This window comes from Dryobates pubescens, chromosome 11 (genome assembly GCF_014839835.1).
Source record: "Dryobates pubescens isolate bDryPub1 chromosome 11, bDryPub1.pri, whole genome shotgun sequence".
Lineage (NCBI taxonomy): Eukaryota > Metazoa > Chordata > Aves > Piciformes > Picidae > Dryobates > Dryobates pubescens.
Genome location: NC_071622.1, coordinates 26,139,169 through 26,157,227, shown reverse-complemented (window position 1 = coordinate 26,157,227; position 18,059 = coordinate 26,139,169). Strand labels below are relative to the sequence as shown.

The 18,059-nt window shown below is 37.0% G+C and overlaps 1 protein-coding gene across 2 annotated transcripts in view; it reads right to left on the bottom strand.

The window, feature by feature from the left end:
* The window catches only part of DENND1B (DENN domain containing 1B), a 155,653-nt gene that overhangs the window by 71,110 nt on the left and 66,484 nt on the right, over nucleotides 1-18,059 (bottom strand). Inside the window, exons 6-10 of one of the 2 annotated variants that reach the window (XM_054165461.1) lie at nucleotides 12,763-12,832; nucleotides 10,327-10,407; nucleotides 7,414-7,473; nucleotides 5,565-5,618; nucleotides 2,401-2,511 (exon numbers count right to left, since the gene is read on the bottom strand). In XM_054165461.1, the coding sequence (XP_054021436.1) occupies nucleotides 2,401-2,511; nucleotides 5,565-5,618; nucleotides 7,414-7,473; nucleotides 10,327-10,407; nucleotides 12,763-12,832 (376 nt within the window). The remainder of the gene's footprint in view (nucleotides 1-2,400; nucleotides 2,512-5,564; nucleotides 5,619-7,413; nucleotides 7,474-10,326; nucleotides 10,408-12,762; nucleotides 12,833-18,059) is intronic. The other variant, XM_054165460.1, reaches the window with a different exon arrangement.

The window sequence follows — 18,059 nt, the reverse complement described above, 5'->3', positions numbered from 1 at the left end:
GGTCATTTTAAACTGAGAGCATCAGTTCATTTCATGAAGAAGTTTGGAATAAACAGTTGAATTCTGAACCAAGTTACAGTTTCTCACAAGCAGCACATCACATCTGTTGTTCCCTAATGGGCTCCAAAGAGCTTGGAATCCGATCATAGAGAGGTGGTGGTCTAGGTCAGTGCAGTGTGATTCCCATACCTCCAATTGTCATACCAGAGCAACAGAGACCAGCTAGATGTTCAGCCTAACAAAAGGCTTAAGAAGATCCAAATGTAGGCTGACTATGATACGAAACCATGTTAAGCAGATGGACACATGCCCACCTGCACAATGAATTTTCCACAGGCACAGAGCTGCCACCATGATTCCTATCTCCCCTCTACTGGAGCAGTAAAAGAGGCTTGAATGGGGCAACATTGGAGCTGAGGGGTTTTCCCCCCCCTTTTTTTTTTAATGTAAAAGCTGGGTCTCTGACTAGCAAACTGAAAAAAAAAAAAAAAAAAAAAAAAAAAACATTTTGCATGATACCATGGTTTTGCTAAGCCAGGTTCTTTGAAAGAATTTTCCCTTCAAATTTTCTTTGCCCATTTGGGTGGTCTTGTTGTAACACTCAACTCTTCCCCTAGATATTAGGTGTGGGGTTTTCTGAGGGGGGGAATAAAGTGTGATAGAATATGGAAATTTCCTAAGATAGCATAAAATCTTTGGGGTGGGTGTCAAGTGGAGGGGGCCAATCTCTTTTCAGTGGTGCACAGCAATAAGACAAGGAACAATGGACACACACTTGAACATAGAAGGTTTCACCTCAACATGAGGAGAAACTTCTTTACAATGAGGGTGACAGAGCACTGGAACAGGCTGCCCAGAGAGGTTGCAGAGTCTCTTACTCTGGAGACTTTCAAAACCCACCTGGATGCATTCCTGTGCAGACTACCTGTGGTGATCCTGCTTTGGCAGGGGAGATAGACTCTGTGATCTCTGGAGGTCCCTTCCAACCTCTAACATTCCATGATTCTGTGACAATGTGAGGTTTGCTTATAAACATTCACTATCTTTTTTTCTGGGTTTCAGTTGTTCCTGTGGCCTGTGCTTATATGGCTTCATTTCTCCTTTACGCTCCAACCATCATGGACTGAGTTAGCTCAATACTCTGCAAACCACAGGTAAAGTGCTGTCTCTGTGCATTTCCCTAACTGCAACAGTGACTGAAGATTCAGAGACCCAACACTCTGATGTCTGAAATGAAAGACTAAGGCATCTACAACTGTTCCTGTCACCTAGACTTATAAAACCTGTTAAACTTTCATGGCAATTCTGAATCTTTGATTCACTTTTGACTGAAAAAAGATTTAAGGGGGTTTTATCCATTGTTTCTAATCCCAAAATTCTCAGTCCTTACATGCACACATATGTACTGGAAACTGGCACCTACGAGTCCTTGAAACTATTAATTTTTAGTACTATATCCAACCTTGTACCTCTATGTTTAAAATAACTGTTCATTTATTTGGTGGTACAATTAGCAGTGTTTAGGAACATAAAGTTAATTTTCCAACACAGAAAGAACATTAAATAAAATGGTTTACACAGCACTGATGGGGAAAGGAAAAATAAAAAGGTATCTTCAATGACTGTGCTTAACAAATATACTCTATGATGGAAGTTGGTTATAAAGTGACAGTCTTCTACTAATGAAAAATTAATCTTAGGAATATTTTCAAAACATAGGATGTTTTAAAAGCTCAGATTCTGTGAAGAATAAAGCAAAATAAAACCGAATATTTAGGTATACTTTCAATATTAAACACAACATTTGTTTATTAAGCAGTTGAAGCAGGCATAAGAAAAAAAAAAAAAAGGCTGACATTTTAATGCGGGCAGTAGCCTCAAACCTTTAATCAAAAAAAAAAAAAAAGCTATTTTGAGTTGTACATTATTATCAGTCTGAAGAGCTGCTCCAAACCAGAGCTATTACAGTATGCACTCCCAAACCACTCTAACAAAGATGAATCTACCTATTACCAGGTTAGGATAGCAGCTATTATTACAGACCCTTGATTTCTTTCAAGTAGCTCCAATGGAATAAGCCACAAGTGAATAATAAAGATCTTATAATAGCCCTTAAGAATTCTTTTTAGGTTAGAAGGCACAAAAATGAACTCAGGAGAGTTAAAGAACTCTCATCTCCTGATAAGAAAAATAATTAACCTGACTTAATGTATCTGAGTAGGTCTTATATAAATCAGACTTTTGTACTTCAAGAGCCAGACTAAAACCATATATCAGAGAAGTATGTAGATATTGTCTTGTAAGTACACATAGAACATATCTAAAACCATAAAGGTCTGGGGGTCATTTTGTGAAATGTTCAATATATTCTACTTAAAAGGAGATGTGTGAAGTACTTACAGTGCTTAGTTTCCTAGAGGTAATAATGATTCGTCTCTCATGCAACATACTGGCATAAAGTTGCAGCATGTTGTTCACATCCACAGCAACAAAATATTCAGTGAGGTTTCTCTGTTCAAATAAATAAAAAGTTAACAATATAGTAAGAGAAGTAGCTAAGTGGAACATATTATGTATTACTTACCAAAAAAAATTTCCAATTAGTAAGTGAACTAAAAACCACAACAGAAAACTATGAAAGAAACCCCTTTGAATTAAAATTTGCATGCTTTAAGAATAATTGATTGGGTTTTAAAGCCAATGAAACAGTAGTTTTGATGTAAGCTATTAAGTTTTTGTTCAATTGATTATGCTTATGACTTTAGATTTGCCCATTTGTCTTTGGTTGTGTTTGTTTTTTGGGGTTTTTTTTAACTTGAAAAAAAAAAAACCAACATGAAATTTGGTATTGTCTCAACAGCACCATCTGCCATCAAGGTAACCATTACTCCCAACCCAAGAACAGATCTTCCACCTGCAATACCTGTTCTGTCATACCTACAATAATAAAACTGTGCTGTTTTCCCAGATCCTTCCAAAGTCAACACTTTTTATTCTACTTCAAGTACATCAAAACAGCTTACTGAAAAACATCAAGCTTCTGTTTGAGCTATATGTGCCAGGACATCACCAAACATCCGTCAGCACTGGTAAAAGGTACTCGGTCCTTCCTGCAGCCACCCTTCTCACCCTTAGTATGAATCCCGTTGTTATCCCCACTGTGGGGTTTAATGAAAAATCAACTGCACTTCTTATTTATTGTTCAGACTACACAAAAGTGGGGGGAAAAAGGTGGGAGGGCGAAGTGATCTAAGTCATCCATCTGAACTTAACAGTATTTCTGCATGGCACAGTGCTAGAGACATACAAGCCCTGAATAAGCTAAAGCAGCTATGAGCAGAAATGCCTAGGAAAACAGCACTGTTTTGTAACTGTAGAGAATATGTATGAAAACATACCAATACACTGCACATTATATGAAGCATCTGATCTCACACATTCACATCTGCAACCAGAACCCCCATTTATCTCTTCTGAAAAAACAAGTTATTACTGAACATCAGCACAGGAGCTCCATCAACCATACACCCCAATCCAAGGGCAGAAACCTGAAGAGGAGAGCTGTCAGTCTGTTCCAAATGTGGCCAACATATGGCAAAAAGGTAATGCACACCTGAACAAGTGTGGGCAAGACAGGTGGTAAAGGCTCCCCAGCTGCCAGCACCCCTCGTGGGGGACATGGCGATGGCTGCAGTCTCTCCAGCTCAGAGCCCTCTGCAGTCAGGAGTGGATGTGGGACAGAGCTGCTGCTCGCCAGCTGCTGGCTTACACATTCAACTACATGAAGAGCTAACTTAAGTTAAAGCCCAGATGATGATCAGAAGGTTGACCTCTTTTTTCTGGATACATTCCAATATTAAATAGGAAAAAAAAAGATATTGAAGAGACAAACGAGGATCCAACAGACAACCCAGTTTCATGTGAATTCAGAAATGCATTATTCATTCAAAGATACCAAGTATAGTGTTATTCTTGGTCTGTGCTGCATAAAATTCTGGAAGAGATAAAAACAAGAGCTTTAAGGCTACAAATATTCCATTTAGAAAGAAACCTTTTTCTTTCAAATGCTACTTTTAACTGGTTGTCAGAGGCTGATGCACCACAATAATTTGAGTCCAATTTACCTCAGACACTATCTAACACCAATTGATATGCTGATTCTGTGATTCAAAAGCTGTAATAAAAAAAGAGTTTGCAATCATGTACAGACCAGTATCTTTGAGAGACAGTTATTTGTGTATTACATCTGAAAAGTTTCTGCCCCTGAAATATGCGAGTCTTACAACAAAGAATTGTATTGCTTATTTAGTGTAATTACCTTCATCTCTTCAGCTCCTGCAAGTTCTAACCCTCCATCAGTACCATACTAGTTTGGCAGGATAAGACTTTTACAAATGGAGTAAAAAAGTAGTTATAGAAAGGCACCTGGAAAACTACTTTCCCTTTCTCCCACAGAATCAGAAAAGTAAATCCCCAGTGGCACTACCTCAAGATCCTCCATCAGCATAAGGCCCACCCTCTGGTTCCATGGCCCAGACTTCTTTTTGCCAGCACAGACATCTCTCTGCTGTGAGCAGCCAGCCACTCCTTGCCAGCCTAGGTTTTCACAGCACTGTCTCCTTCCCATCCTACCCTGCAGCCCAGGATCTGCTGCCTGCCTGGGGCACAGAAGGCAGAACTTCCCCTCTGCCCCAAAGTGCAGAGGCAGAACAGGCCACCAGTCTCCTTCCCCACCACACATCACCAAGGCACCACCACAGAGCACGCTTTCAGCACTAACACCACAACATCTGCCGAGAACGAGGTCTATAGCACTGCTTGAATTTGTAGTGTCCTGAACCCCCAACAACTTCATCTTCAGAAAGAAGTTATGGACAGTGTAAAAAATGCACATCTATAAATCCACAGCCAATTCTACATTTAAATAGAAAAGTGGAAAGCAGAAAGTTTGACAGGTCTTCTATTAGGTGTCATCCAGACAAACACATCGTAGAGAGTGCAACCTGAGATTTCACATTTGCAGTCTAGCCACAGCATCGTCAAGGACTTAGCATCTACAGAATGTAAGTCTTCATTAAAAAAATAGAATAACCACCACCACCATTCCTGGTGCATAGATACCATCCAAAGGTAAGCAGGTAAGGCATGTTTTCAGAAAGCCTGAAACAATGACTTCTGACAGAAAAAAATAATTGCATATCTTGATAGCTCAATCTGCAGCTTAGCAATGCAGTGTTTAAAGGGCAGGTATTCAAATAACACAAGGTGCAGAAGTAGAATATGTATTACATACATAATCCAAATAAATGCAAAAAAGCCAAGTAATTATGAACAAAGGGTGGATATAGCAGGGTGCCCTGTTAATGCTTTAAAATGGGTTAATGATGAATGCAACAGTAACTTACTAGCTAAAGGTTGTAATAATAGACATCAATCACATTCTAAAAACAAATCTTGGGGGGAGGGAAAAAAAACCTCCTATTGATAAAAGCAGAGTTCAGCACTACCCCCAGAATGAGGCTGCTACTTCTCCTAAATATTTAAAAAAGAAACAGCATACTTACACTTTCAGGGATTGTTGGCAATCCAGTTATATCAGGAGTAATGAAATACGAGTGCTAATCAATGGGGAAAAATAATGAGTCGTTTATGCACACAGAAAACAAAAATTCTTTATTCAAAAATTTCAGGATTTCCAACCCCATCTTTATTTAAGCAAATATCCACCTTTTTTCAATAGCATTCTTACCACTACCAGACAAAGAATTAAGCAGACCATGACGTGAAATGACAAGCTCTGGTACAGCACAAAAACACAAACCAAGGGAACAAAAAGCTGGGCTGCAGTTTTGAAGTAACACTGAAATTTAGTCAGCTTCAGATGTTGCCATGAGCCCGAGAGAAGCATTGATTAACTCAAGCACTGATTTAAAATTTGCAGCCAAAACAAAAATGCAAATTTTGAATAGCAAAGTAAAAATCACTCACATGAGAAAATGAATTAAAATAGAAATATTATTACTTGAGATATATTTATATGCTCTTCTCTTTCCAAACATCTTTCAAACAAATATGTGCCAGCAGAAATGCAAAATCTGACAGCTTGGGATTTGGCAATCATTTGTGAAATACATTAGTAATTTCATGCATCTTATTTTGAGGACATCTAGGACGTAAATATAAAAAGGATTAAAATCCAAAACAGATGCAATTTAAATTATTCTAATTAATCTAGTGTTTTTTGTAGTTATCAGACATGGACTTGGCTCAGTAATTTTAAGGCATTTTTACCTCTAAATCTTGAAAGACCAAAAAAACCCTCAAGTGTCTACTAAGCAAACGTGACAATTAATGACTTTTTAGCTTTTATTTGGTTTTAATGGAATTTTGGTCTTTTTCATAGATTTTCTTTGTTTTTATAGCATATTTTACGATTAACACCACAAAGACTCCTAAACATAAAGGAAGTCTATAAGATATTAAATGTGTCTTGTGTTCGAGCAAGAATAAAAATTTATTAATACCATTAACTTCATCTAGGAGACTTATTAAACCAGCTTGATACATTTAATAGAAAGTTTTCCCCACAAATTAGGTCATTTGGCAATAATTAAGAACTTAAGGATCAACCAAAAAACCAAAAGGGCTTAAAAAAGGCATCTCATAAACATCACAGGACTTGCACAATAAATATCCCAGGTTATTGTTTGGCATCAACAGAGGGGGTAAAAAAAGATAAGATTTGGGTTTTTTTCCTCTAGTCAAGAAATCAGATTAATAGAATGCCTACATTCCTCAGAAGCATAGTGAGAACAGAAAATTATTTCCTATATGTAATAAGGTCACAGAATATTTATCAAAAGAATTCTGACTAATGAAGTTAATAACTTAAGAGAATAATTATTTATAATTAAACAAAGTAATAATATTTCACTCATTAAACAGCAAAAGAAGTCAGAACAACGAGAAGCAAAGACCCGTTACTGCAGTCATTAAGAGTCATAAAGCAGCAAAAATAACATAGTATGGTATCCTTGCACATCTTTGCGAACTCCCTCAGGAAGATGTATGACCTTGGAAGAGGTGCTAAGTTAATAGTTGCTGTCCTGTTTCAAGTTTTCTCTTAAAAAAAGGACTAGAAAAATGCAAGTTTTGTTCATGAATGTAAGGGTTTGCTTTTGGCTGAAGTTTTTATGAAAGGATTACAAAGCATACACACACAGCTCTGAAGTTAGATTGATTTAAACGGAATAGGTACATTAAGATTAGTCTGCTCTTCTAGGTTAAAGACAGCAGCAGAACCTCCCGAAGGACAGGTATAAATAAGCCTGAAATCAAAAGAGAGATCTTATAGCAAGTAATTATATCTTTAATTACAATTGTCTTTAAATAGTCAGTGCCATTTAAACTCACCGATACAAGACAAGGCTGTTTTTTCAAAACCTGCTCACTTGCAAAAATCATCTCTTGGCTCTTATGCAAGATGAGAGAAAGATTGACAATTGATTTTTAGTTTTCCAACAAATAGCACAAAGGTTACTCTAATGCTTGTAATATTCCATGTTTAGAATAGTGGCTGAAAATATGTTGGCTTTGAGTTTTCTTTTTTTTTTATTTCTTGCCTGTATTAACTCAGAACCCCTCAATTAACAGATTTAACAACAACAAAAAAAAAAATCACTTTTGTTAGCCCTCTATAGGTAAAAGAAAAATGACATCAATTATACTCAAGCTCAGGTTTCACAGAATGATCACATCTCATAAATTACAGCTGCAGAATATTCATTACTGGGACTGAGAGGTGAGAGTAGAACTTGGTCCCTAAATGGTTCAAGGCATTTTGGTGTCCTCCTGAAAAAGCATTACTGTGAAACATCATGTATCTAGATGCTGGGCATAACTTTTGCACTATTATATAGATGCAATCCTTAGCACCACTGTGGTCTGCCATCAAACCCCTGCTTCAATGTCTGAGTCCTACCCAGCAGTGTACCTGAGTAAATGGGGGAGGGATCATTTTAATTCTGCATCATTAGATCTGAACTAGACTCACCCTGGCACAACGAAAAGCCACTTCATGAGGTCACTTCTACAATTAGCTTTCAGACTGTAACTTCTTTTTAACTACTGATGGTTCCAGCCTAGCTTATTTACAATATATAAGAAGCAAGAAAGGAACAATAATAAACAAGATTAGGCATACAAAGTTACAGCTGAAAGTGGCGACAAACATTTCCCTGCTTCCTGCAGCACAGAGCATTAAAAAAAACCAGAGACGCCTGCAAATCCAACATTCTGATTCAGGATAACCTATTCCTTCCTGCTCTGCCTCATCTAAACAATATTTGCCCAACACTACCTGAAGCCAAGCATTTGGCAAGAGGCTGCATTCAGATAATCATTCATCAGCTAAAAAGATTACCAAACTCTTTGATGTAACAAACTAGTGGGAACAAAAGAAAATCAGAGAATAAAATAAACTAAAATCAGACAACATGGAAATAAAAACCAGCAAGCACCAACTTCATGGCATACAATGTCTTCCTAGTGTTGCCAGCTGTATTCACCACAACACCCGTTTCCAGATTCACCAAAATATTCATTTTGATGTGAGCGAGTTCAGTGAAAGATGAACTGCAACACTGATGGCAACAGGCAGTAACACTTTGCAAGAAACGCAAGGAAAAATATCTTTAGAACTTTCCTGTGTCCCTCTAAAAACTCGACAGGATCTTTAAAAGGACTTTGTAAAGCATTTGGGGATTCCAAATTAGTACTGTTTTTTATACTGCTAGTAATGACAGCAAAATATTATTTGATACACAGAAGAATTCTTGGCTAGGGTACTATGAATTGAAAAGTAACTTGAAAATATTACACTTAGAACAGGAAGGGGGGGGAAAAAAAAAAGAAACAACAACTTAGCAACAGAAACAATTCCATCCCCAGCATCGAAAAATCAGTATGTTGTTCTGGTGACAAACAACACACAAGACTGGAGGTGTTCGAGAGGGGATTGGATGTGGCACTTGGTGCCATGGTTTAGTCATGAAGTCTGTGATGACAGGTTGGACTTGATGATCTTTGAGGTCTCTTCCAACTTTGGTGATTCTGTGACTTCCAACTACAGTGGATTAGCACTGCTCAGGGGGAAAAATATTTAGCCTCTAGAGTCTAGTGAGAAAAGCACAACAAGGAATCTGAACAATGACAAACTAAAATCAAATAAGGACAACATTATGTTAAGCAGCAAGTGTGAGTAACTACTGGAACAGAAGTGGCAGACCCTCTCTTTCAGTATGCCTCCATAACAAGCTCAGATGCTTTTCTAGAGTCTGTGCTTACTTTACTTGAGGCTTTTGGGCTCAATTCTAAACTTGAGGACTTGAAGGTAATTGGAAAGACACAGGTAAGGTCTAGATAATTCAACTAATGATCTTTCACTATGTGTGTAAGGGACATCTTTACGAAATCACATCTTCCTGTGCCCTGCAAGCTGTGATACTTCAATCAAGAAAGAGTTCTTTGCACAGTTTCTTGTGTGTGCAGTAATAGCACATATGCTGTGAGCATGAGCAATGTCCCAGAGACAGCAGAGGCTCTGTAGCTTTACATTTCATGCAGGCTCTTCAGATGTATTTAAATGTCTCCATATGCTACTTCTGTTAAAAACTTCCGGATCAGCTTGCTTTTGGACATCTCTGCAGCAATGCCACCACCTTGCCATACTATCCATGTCTAGTTTAACATCACTAAAACTCAAGAGCACAAAAGCAAGGCAGGCATGGAGGCATCCTCACACCTAGATGTGCTGAAAGTTTCAAGTAACAGAGTAGACTTCTGCTGCCACCTTGTCTGGTGGTAGAAGCATTTTTCTATCATCAAGCAAAACCAGGAAGAAGGTGAAGGAAGATGGGAAAGAATCCAGCTTACAGAGTTTTGTCCAGTCCTGCAAATCTACCAACTCAAATGTAACAGTCTCCTGATTCACAGCAGGAGAAACCAAAATAATCTATATGAAATAGCTGGAAGCACAAAAATGTAGTTCTAGTACAGCAAGATCCCACTGCAATTTACCTTCCCATGCACAGAGCAAAATTCCACTTTTTGCTTCTTTATGACTTTGACTTTAAAAGAGAAACATGACACAGAGACAAACTATTCTGAACAGAGAGAAAAAAATTGCAAGGTTGTCCAAGCTGGTTAAGGATGAGAAACAATGTAAGTATACCCTTTATGAAGAGGTTGTTTCAAAGAGGTGGTTTGAAGCTTAGCTACTATTTCATTGTCAGTAACAAGAGTAGGACTTAAACAAGGAATACTTACCACACTTAAACTGACTAAAGCATTCGCCTTTGGCACAGGATGGCTATACAATGATTTTAACAAATCATTTGAGTCATTTTCCTATAGGGAATATTTTTAAAGGTAGTTAATTATTGTATAAAAAATAATGACCATTTATTACACATCCAACTATATACTGAGAAAGAGAGATCTGTATTTAATGAGAAAGAAAATTGCAGTTCACAGTGAAGAATGCACATACTAAGTATAAAATTCAAGCCAGCTTCATGTCTCAGAAAATTATTGTATCTGCAAGTCAAACTCATAAATATTTCCTCATATACTCATTAAATGAATCACAGTATCTGCAACTGAAAATTGTGCTAACATGTCTAGTTGGTCTGTGCATCTTGGATATCATCTTAAAACTGTTAGCCATATCTGCCTATTCAGAGTTTTACTAGAGTGTATACTTTTTAAATGATTCATCAGGGCACATAAATCAGTTTGTAAGGTTTACTAAAAAGTACATGCAGCTACTGTGTTTAATTAGGATGCCCCACCTTGGACTCTAAATAGAGACACTAACCTAGGAAAGATATGCAGATGGAGTTTTCACTTGGTTCATGATTTTCATTCAGTTTAGAGGTTTTGCTCAGGGAGATGAAAGTTTATTGTTAAGCAAAACCAAAATTGCCAGTGACAGGCCAGGGCCAGCTTTGAAACATATTGTTTGAGACTGCAGGAAGCTTCCAAACCTCTGTGAAAAAATTATGATGTTACTGGATGCTATAGCACTAAACATGACTTTGGGTCTAGCCTGGGCCAGGAAGGAGCAACATCTTCTAAGATCGTCCTCAACAACTAATACGGCACCAGGCAGTACAACAAAATACTTCTGTACACTGACCCATCAAAGTAGCTTTCCTCAGCATACAGAACAACAAACATAACCTAGCGATTTAAATTGGTTGCAGTAATAGCTGCAATACCAGAACCAGTGATCAACAATCAACAATCCCTACAACAATCCCTAGCCCTTCTCTCAAAGACAACCTTAATAACAACTTATGACTAGTATAGTGGAATGGGGGTCAAAACCAATGTCTCATTACACCATATAGAAGATCTAAATGCATTTTGCACTTTATTTAAACATAGCTAACACCAAACTTTCCTATTGCATTTTTGCATAAAATACCATCATTCACTAGAATCAATTTACTATAATGCAAAATAAGTGCCTATTCTACACTTCATATATCCTTGAAATGTCAGCTTTTCCAGTCTACAGCATATGGCTGACTACTGATGCTTTTGGTTTTTTATTACAATCTAGTATACTAACATAGTTAAAGCAGAAAGGTACAGCTTTAATGTGTTCAGTAAAGTCAGACGATAGTATTTCCTTTCCTGTGTAATGCTGCAATGTATCTAATTGCTCATGAATATGCAAACTAAACTCTCATGATTCTTCACCAAATGCTGCAAGTAATTTTGTCTTGCTGGTTGAGATGACAGAATTACGAGAGGTAGTTTTTAGTTAATATGAAGGGTGAAACAGTACATCATATTTGATGCTGTTCTGAAAAAAAAAAGCATTTGCAACTGATAATCAGATAGTTCCAGACATCTACAGTTTACAATCAATACATCATACAGATCTCCAGTGATGTGACACTTTGCTTACACTTCACTCAGTACTTGTTTATACTAAGACTGACACTTTATAAAGGTACATTCTCAGCAGCTTTTTAAGATTAATGTGGGATTCAAGCGATTCCCCTCTGCTTCACTCTGGTGAGACCCCACCTGGAGTACTGCATCTAGTTCTGGAGTCCCTGTTACAAGAAAGATATAGGTGTGCTGGAATGCATCCAAAGAAGGGCCATGAGGATGATCAGAGGGCTGGAGCTCCCCTCCTTTGGAGACAGAGTTGGGGCTGTTCAGTCTGAAGAGAAGGCTCTTAGGAGTCTAAGGAGACCTTACTATGGCCTTCCAGTATAAGAAGGGGGCCTACAAGAAAGATGGGGAGGGACTTTATAGGGTGTCAAGTAGTGATAGAACTAGGGGGGATGGAGCAAAAATAGAAATGGGTAGATTCAGATTGGATGTTAGGAAGAAATTCTTCACCATGAGGGTGGAGAGACACTGGAACAGGCTGCCCAGGGAGGTGGTAGAAGCCCCATCCCTGGAGGTTTTTAAGGCTAGACTGGACGTGGCTCTGAGCAAGCTGACCTAGTGTGAGGTGTCCCTGTCCATGGCAGGGGGATTGGAACTAGATGATCCTTGAGGGCCTTTCCAACCCTAACAATTCTATGATTCTATGACAGTGGCAGCTGTATTCTTTGAATTTCATTACAATGAATGCAAAAACTTGATTCAAACTTCTACCAAAATTTTAAACCCTATGGAATCACTTTACAGCACTTCAAATGGTGATTTATTGCAAGGAAATAGAATATCTGAAGTTACCTGTTCTTTAGCCAAATAATCTGCCAGGGTATTTAGGAGCTTGTAGTATACTTCAAACCATGGAAGGTAACTAAAACAGGAGGAGGAAAAGCAATTCAATAAAATATCAATGTATTTTTTCCAGTGCTTACAAAATACTACTATGATTAACCTGACTTGCACATTTTTCTAATCTTTTCACATATAAATACAATGTAAATAAAACCTTTCCCTATCACTGATACTAGAAAGCTACATTTCTTTACACTGGGACAACTGCTTGAAGTTCCAACAACTGCCGAGTTAAACAGAATCCAAGATAAGACATAACTGAAGAACATGAGGAAAGAAACTCAGTTGCACACAGTTGCATCAGTTCCATTTTTCTGTCACTTGTTTACAGAACAATTACCTTTCACAGTGAGTGTATGCTACAGAACCAATCACTTTAAGCCTATGATGCAGATGTAGCAAATTTGCACTAAATAAGTAGCACCCGAATAAATTACTCCTTATTTACAAATTACACATCTTCTGCTATCTAATTTTATCAGAAAGAACATTACTAAAATAGTAGTAGTATGATAAATAGCAGTTGTTTAAAATTAGAAGGGAGGCTAGGAAAAGAAAAAAAGCCTGAAATATTTTTACTATATTACATATCCATATGCAACTATACTACATACTTTGTTACTTAGTGCAGTGTAAATTCACAGACATACTTTCCATACATTTCTTAAAAGCTTTGGTGTGTGCTCTGGATATACCTTAAAAGTTCAAATTTATGTTTCAGGCAACATGCTAACAGCAAGTAAAAAAGCCCAGTATGCATAACATAATTGTTCTCCCTGATAGGGAAAGGAGATCTCTTATGAAAAACAGTGGCTGGTAGGGAAACTCTGTCTACCTTTGTGCAGTGAGCCCAGGAAAGGGTTATGTTTGCTTCGCAGTACCTCTATTCTCAGTACACAGCTGGCAAGGCTTTAGAAACAGATCCCAATTCTTAGGGCAAAGGAAGAGGAACAGTAAAAATGTGAACAGAGCTACATTTATGCATTTTCTAGTAATATTGTTATCCTTATAAACGTTTAACTGCTGGTTCTTAAAAGACAAACCACAGACAACCACCATGAATTTACTCTTGCCAAGCCACAGAGGTAATGACTGCTTCTAGAGCCACTGCATTAATGTCTTTATCACACTTTACCATACACTGTACTGGCAATTAATCAAAGCTACCTCAACCTCTTAATGCTTACAGACATTTTCAATGCTTGTTAGTTAAGGAGTGACATCATTGCATCTGCTTTTCAATATATTCTTAAATTATCATAAAATTTACTTCATTGCACCTGTGTAATGTTACATGCTGCTTACAGGCGTGAACACTGCACACCCTTGTTTAACACCCATTGTAACAGCACCTAAAGCATCTAATCTTTTGAGTTTTCTTCCACCTAGGACTCCTGCTCTAGTCTCTTCTGAAATCATGCTAATCTGGTTTTACATGTTGCTGAAATGAAGCATAGGTGGGCAAACAAATTGTTCACCACCATGTTCAGAGTACTTGTAAACGTCAGAGCTGCTAAACAGTTTTTTACCAGCCTAGACTTACAGCAGGGACAGGAAAGCTGTTCTAGTGTTTTGTCCAAGCCAAGGTACAAGGTATAAATTGCAAAGTATTTTTATAACACTGGACACAGAAATGGGTTAGATTATATTAAAGATTTCCAGTCTTTTGTCATCACCTCTGCACTAATAGTGTACAGCATAGTTTGCTGCAGAATATTCTAAAATCTTATGGGATCATTCATTATTCAAACTAAACATTTATGAACAGCATGGTACAAAAATAGATGTTCCTACTTCAATAAATATTAACCATATTTCTTTCTTGCATCTAGCATCTCAACTCACCTCTCACTGTGATAAGAAAAATTAAATGCATTTTTTACAAGTCTATACACAAAAAGGTCAAATTCATTATTATTTTAAATTAATGAACCTTAGCATAAAGCCAAGGGAGATTTTTCTTTCATATGGCAAGGCATACTGACCAGACTACTCAGACAAGAATTTCTTCCCTTAGCACAATCAGGGCAATGATACACTTCCATGTCTTCATGTAACAAAATCACAAATTAAAAACACTGTAAAAACAGATTGTTTCAACATAGCTTTTAAATGTCACTTTCCTATCTGAGCTGAAAGACTGGAAAAAGAATTGCTTTAAGCCTTATAACCACAGACATGAGGTTAATATCATTTCAACATACCCCTTGAACCCAAAAAGTTAAGGACATAACAAGTACTCTAGATTACATGATATGAAACCAAATGCCCCCAAGACCTGTTCTCTATTTCTTTTCCACATATTCCTCATTCTTCAAAAGCACAGTTTAATTGAAAGTTTTTGTCAAAATTCTCAATTACATTGTTTTTCCTGCAATAAAATACTACAATAATGTTTTGGAAAGCAAAAATGGTCTCTTAACATCTTTATTTTACTTGCTACTTGTTATTAATTTAGTACAATAATGAATTGTTACATTTGTTGTTTTCATAAACAATGAAGAGTGCATTTGTATGTGTGCATAAACACCGGCTGTGTTTGTTCAAAAACACAGCTCTAAGGTAGTATCTCAGATTCTCAATTCAAAGAGCAAGTATCACTTCTTTTTACTTTGTAACAGCCTCATGACTGTCAAGCAATATTTTTGCCCTCTTCCATCAGAGGTTGACTATGCAAGCACATGTGTTAATAATGCTATTAATTTATTTGGACTACTCCTATAAATAGATTTATTCCTAGATGAACAGTCTCATGATACAAGCTTTACATCTTTATCCAGTACATCACATTGGGAAAAGCACCGTACGCGCCTTCTGTGTGCAATAGCTAAAAATTAAGCAATAGAATCTGTTTAGATTCTCCTATCAATGTCATGTAAAATTATTTAATCTTTGTTTAGCATAGGAGAAGTGGTCTATTTCAGAACAGTCATCTGGCATACAAATGCCCATCAACATCTGTTAGGTTGGATAACCATTTTTTTTTTTCAAGTCAGTACAGAAATGCAGTGTCTGCAAAAAATAGTTTTGAAAAGGCTGAATTTCATAGAGGAGACCTGCAACATTCTACTCCTAACTCAAAACTGTCACACTAATAACTCCTTTAGCAACAGATAAAATCAAAAGTCCATTACAACAAAGACCTCACCATCATATTTGTATTCATAAGATTATTTACAAACAGCACATTTCATAATTAATTTGCTGTCTTACAAAAACATCAAATGGTTTCAACAGATATCCTTCACAGTAGATGAAACAGAGCTTTAATTTTTATATTTTTAATTTTAAAAGTATTAATGTATTTAAAAGCCTAAGCTGCAAATAAAAATAATTTAGATCCTTAAACTACAAAGCCATTATTGGCTTCTTGTTTATTTTTCTTTAATTCTACATATTGGGCTTGCATTCCTCGTTACAATCAAAAACTGCTTGAGAAGCAAACATACAAGGCAAGCACACAGCAACTTCCAACAACATCCAACAGTTTAACTAAAGTTGCCCACAATAAACATCAAAACTTTTGCAATATTGTTGAATAGCAAAGTATTCCCTGGCTGAGCATACAGTTGCCTCTATTTAAAAGTACAGCCACTGCCTGCCACGAAAGCAAGAGCCCAAGATATTTCATGGTTAATTAGAAACGTACTTAGCAATTTCTTTTAATCCAAATGAGCCACAAGGCAGGAGCTCAGACTTTTATTCAAAGTTACACATAACTCTTGTTGCCATAAGTAGACTTCCACCTCACTGGTGCTTCTACTATAGCTCTGATAAAACTTTTACATCCACAAGTCAAAGGTTAAATAAAGGAGAGGAAATGTTTTCTGTCAAATAGTCAGGTAACCACTAACAGTCCTGAACTATCAGCAGGAATCTAACTTCTAGTAATCAAATAAAACTAAGGAAACCGCCTTTCCGTAGCTAAATGTCTAATGTCTAGGGGCTACTTTTCTGTCTGGAAAATTGACACAAAATGTGTAAAATTGAAACATTCTGCTTCCAAGGGATTTGCCTAAAGGAAGAGCAAAAAAGCTTCAAGCGTGGTCTGAACTGAAGAACTACAAAGGCTTACCACATAAACCCGTCTTCCTTATTAGGCCATTTCATTTGGAAATGTAGGTGACAATTTTACAGTCATAAAATTAATGAAATCTAAGACTGAGAATTTTAATGATGCATTTTGCATTCCTCTGGATTCATAAGGTCAACTTCAGAGTCCATCAGCAGTTTCAAGATTTTTAACAAACCAAATTTCAGTCAAACAATTTCATGTACACCCAGAAAGTATTATTCGTACTGCAAACAGCAGTGAAGTTTAGAAACATACCCAGGAGAACTGTCTCTTTCTATTACTCAAAAGCAAACACTGAAGTTGCTACTGTGTCACTTCAAATCTCAACCAGCAAAACTATAATATTGGTATACTACTTAAATTAAAACATAAAAAACAGAAGAAAAGATTCAGTATATGAACACAATAAGGTATATTACAGTGTTCCTATTGTGGTGCCCTTTATCCTTATAGGGCTGCATTAGCACAATAGTTTGTGGAGAGGGCGAAGGCGACACAGCAGGATTCACACCAAGAGCTTCACAAAGCAGCCAGGCAGTTTAAAGAAAGCCAAACAAACAAAACAAAATAAATCTTGCAAAGGAATCATATCAAACTTCCAGAGAATAACCTGAGAATTAATTTCTCATTTTACTATGATTCTGCAGCTAGTTGCATTTTGAATTTGGCAAGTGCAGTCAAGGTCTGTACACACATTTTAGACAAAACTGCATCACAATTGAGTTCTTCAAGCAAAAATGCCTCAGATAGCTACCTTGGAGGATTTTTTAGTCCATTGTATAAATATTCAGAGGACTTAAAATAATCTAGTTTGGGAGAAAATTCTGCTTTCTTAATACATATACATATGTACGTAAAACAAAAAAGCCATAAAATGTACAGAATACATTCATAGGCACAAGTATATTTGCTTTTTCAAACTATCCAATTTAATGAAGAACCATGTGGCTGCAAATGTAGAGATTATTCCCTTTCAGATGAAGAATGAATTATAGGGAGAAGTCTGATAAAACGTAAGATTTTCATCTTACAAGCAGCTTTAGGTTGTTGGTGCAAAACCTGAGGACAGGCAGCCTTTTCTTCCGTTTTCAGTTAAGACTCACATTCAGCAGTTCAAATTCTCTCTTTAGCAGCCCTAGCCTAGTGCAGATCAGCACACGGCCTGAGACCA